The sequence below is a fragment of the Aedes albopictus genome, chromosome 3, assembly GCF_035046485.1.
Source record: "Aedes albopictus strain Foshan chromosome 3, AalbF5, whole genome shotgun sequence".
NCBI classification, from domain to species: Eukaryota; Metazoa; Arthropoda; class Insecta; order Diptera; family Culicidae; genus Aedes; species Aedes albopictus.
Window position 1 is genome coordinate 13,310,533 of NC_085138.1, and position 3,278 is coordinate 13,313,810.

The following is a 3,278-nucleotide window of genomic DNA, read 5'->3' on the forward strand; positions in this document are numbered from 1 at the left end:
CATGTCAGAGTCGTCGGATATGCAACAGTTAAATGAAATAAGTTTGATTAAATGTTGGTGGAAAATGAAAATTCAGATTTTCAAATTATCACATAAATCGAAACATTAATGAGAAACCCAATATGTAAATTTCGATTGTTGATGATGAATAAGTTTTGGTTAGATTTTGATTGATTTGGCTTTAATTTTGATCCGAAGTTGAGTTAAAGCGCGCTTCGATTTTTGCTGTATTAGCATTGATTTTGAAGTGGATCTGGGTGTGATTGGAAATTATAAGAGATCAATAACTTCGTATATAAAAAACAGTTGTATTGTACTGGAATTAAATATCTTTGAATGCTAGATGAGCGACGATGGGCTTAAGACTGTTAGTTGCTTTTCCGCACACGACCCAGCCAAATGCCGAGTTGACAAGCACGGGCAGGTTATTTCCGAGGGGAATTCTTCCCGGGATCTTGAATAGCTCGAAGAAGATCTCAGCTCCGATGATTATGTCTACCGTGCCGGTGCTGGCGAACGATGGGTCAGCTAATTTGATTCCTGGTGGTAGTGTCCAAGACGAGGTGTCGATCGTTGTCGCTGGCAGGTCAATCGTGACTTTTGGTAAAACCAGAAACTCAATGTTGGTGGAGTATTTGCCAACTCTTGAACGGATCTGTGCAAGGAACTTGGTTTTCGCTTGGGTTGATTCTTGGCCGATTCCAGTGATGGGTTGGGAGATCCTTTTCCGTGGCGCGCTGATGTGTTCCGAGAAGCGTTCTGTAACGAAACAGCATTCGCTTCCCGAGTCGAGAAGTGCTCGGCCGACGTGTTCGGTGCCGTTGTCGTCGATGATGGAGATGACTGCGGTGGCCAGAAGAATGGTTGATTGTGCGGGACCAACAGATGCACAGCTGATTGCGGTTTCCATTGAAGCTGTGGCTGAGGTGATCGGTGTGTCGCTTGTGGAAGGAAGAGTCGTAGGATTCGGTTGCTGGTGGCTTGCAGGTTTGGATTCATTCGATGCAGATGAATTCGCGCATAGCTGCGTGTGATGTCGCTCACGACACCAGCGACAGGTTGAAGATGATAGGCAGTCGGATGATTGGTGTCCCTTTCGCAGACAGTTTCGGCAGAGCTGATGACGGTCGACTTCGGCTTCTTTGTCGGTGATCGAAAGGTTGGAGAAGCGTTCGCATAGATAGAGTGGGTGGTGATCTGTGCAGATTATACAGCTACGTTGATTCGCTTGGCTCGCTGCGATGCTCGCGACGGGTCGTTGAGAGAGTTTTTTCGCTTGGTGTGGCAGTGGAGATTCGATTGGTTTTGGATGTATTGACTGGAGAACGGTTACACGTCGCTGAATGAACGACGTTAGATCCTTGAAGGTGACAGCTTGCTGGGACGAAGAGTGCTCTTCCCAGTCTCTTCTGGTCGTCGGGTCGAGACGACTGCTGAGCATGCGGATTAGTAGAAGATCCCAATGGTCCGTTCGCTCACCTAGTTGCTGCAGAACTTTAACATTTGCCTCGAACTTTTCCACCAGGTTGTGCAGTTCTGCGGACGATTCCCGTTTCAGCGTGGCAAATTCGAAGAGGTTGTCTACGTACGATTGCTTGAGCCGTGCGGTGTTTTGGAAATGGTCAAGCAGTAGGTTCCATGCCACCGGGTAGTTCTTGGCACTAATGGGGATCGTCTGGATGAGCTGTAGAGCTGCGTTCGATAGCGATGACCGCAGATAGTAGAACTTTTGTATGTTCGAAAGGTCGGCGGATGAATGGACAAGGGATAGGAACAAATCGTGGAAGTTCAACCAGTTCTCCAGTTGTCCATCAAAGACTGGTAACTTGACATCGGGTAATCGGACTTGCGATGCCGACGGAGGTGGTCGCGCCTCGAAATGTGAAGTGTTGAAGGTGCTCTGATTGAGTTCAGCCTTGTTGTGCGCCAGTAGGAAGCCCTTGATGCGATAGTAGGCAGACTCGATAGTGGCCCGATCTTGAAGGTGGGTTTCTAGGGCTTCGTCGTCTAAGGTTTCCAGCTCGCTTTGGACAGTGTTGTACTCGGTCCATAGCTTAGATAGATGTTCCAACCGGACAGGGACTTCGTCGACCTGGGTTTCTTCATCATAATCGTCGACGAAGGTCTTGATAAGCGTGAAGGAAGTGATGATGCTCTTCTGCCGAAGCTTGAGGGTTTTGATGCGGTGCTCGGTCGGCATGGTGGTGTGACGTAGAAATGGACCTGTAATTTTGAGACCAGCGTAGCCCACACAAAACGGTAGTTTAGGGGATAGGAATTGTAATTACCTTTTCAAGGCAATTCTAGTGCCTTGTATTGAATTTAACTGTTGATGCTCGAGGTGGGAGTCGTGTTCGGAAGGCGTGCTACTTCGACGGAACGACTAGAAGGTTCTCGAACATCCCAGCATGAAGTTGGCGGTTCAGCGATCCAAGAGACGGGATTCGCCAAACGGAAGATGGCGGACGTAGATATCGTAGATTCAGCTCGTGAGGTTGTTGGCTAGCGGAATTTCGACGCTATCCGGTTCGAAGGACCAATGTTAGATCAGTGGGGAGCAGTGGTTCTACCGTTTTGGAATCCCGGGGCAGTAACGGTCAATTACGAAGAGGAAACTGATACACTCTGGATAAAGCCTTAGGAGTTTCTTGGACTGCCGGAGTATTAACTTCACACGCGAATTACTTTAATCGACACTAATTTATTTCACTTAACTATAGTTCAATATATTTCAAAACTCTTAAAATTACAAAATTAATCGTTAGCACTCTATTTCAAAAATTAACTTGTACGGAATGTTGAACGGTACACTCCTATGACGTCACAGCAGAAAGAGAGCGATACCTTGCAGTAGCCCACCTTTTACAGCCAAGATGAGGCGGAAGAAGGTACGACGCCATTGTAACCGCCTTAGTGGTGCCGACGTCAGTGTTGGTAAAATCACACTCAAAGCAGACTCATGAGCCGCTCTTGCGTGAGCAAACTCGCGCGCGATTCTGAATCATTTTCTCACGCGCGAGATTTTCATGCAAAATCTCGCTCTCACGAGTCAAGCGCCGAAATCTCGTTCGCTTGTAAAATGAATCCCAATCAATTTGAACGGCATTTAATGTTATTGTACGCTAGCTTTGCTTTTATTCTATCATATAATCCTAAAAACTTCGATGTAAATAATAAGAACACCAAGAAATAAAGCAATGAGTGAAATCGCGAGTTAACTCATGCATGATTTTTTCGGCGGCGAGTTTGGCGAGTCAAGAATCGCGCGTGAAACAACT

The 3,278-nt window shown here is 46.7% G+C and overlaps 1 protein-coding gene across 1 annotated transcript; it reads right to left on the bottom strand.

The window, feature by feature from the left end:
• Window positions 1-322: 322 nt before the first annotated feature.
• Window positions 323-2,200, bottom strand: LOC134290134 (uncharacterized). The gene has a single exon (XM_062857174.1). It carries the CDS (start codon window positions 2,198-2,200, stop codon window positions 323-325), a length of 1,878 nt encoding a protein of 625 aa, XP_062713158.1.
• Between the last annotated feature and the right edge of the window lie 1,078 nt (window positions 2,201-3,278).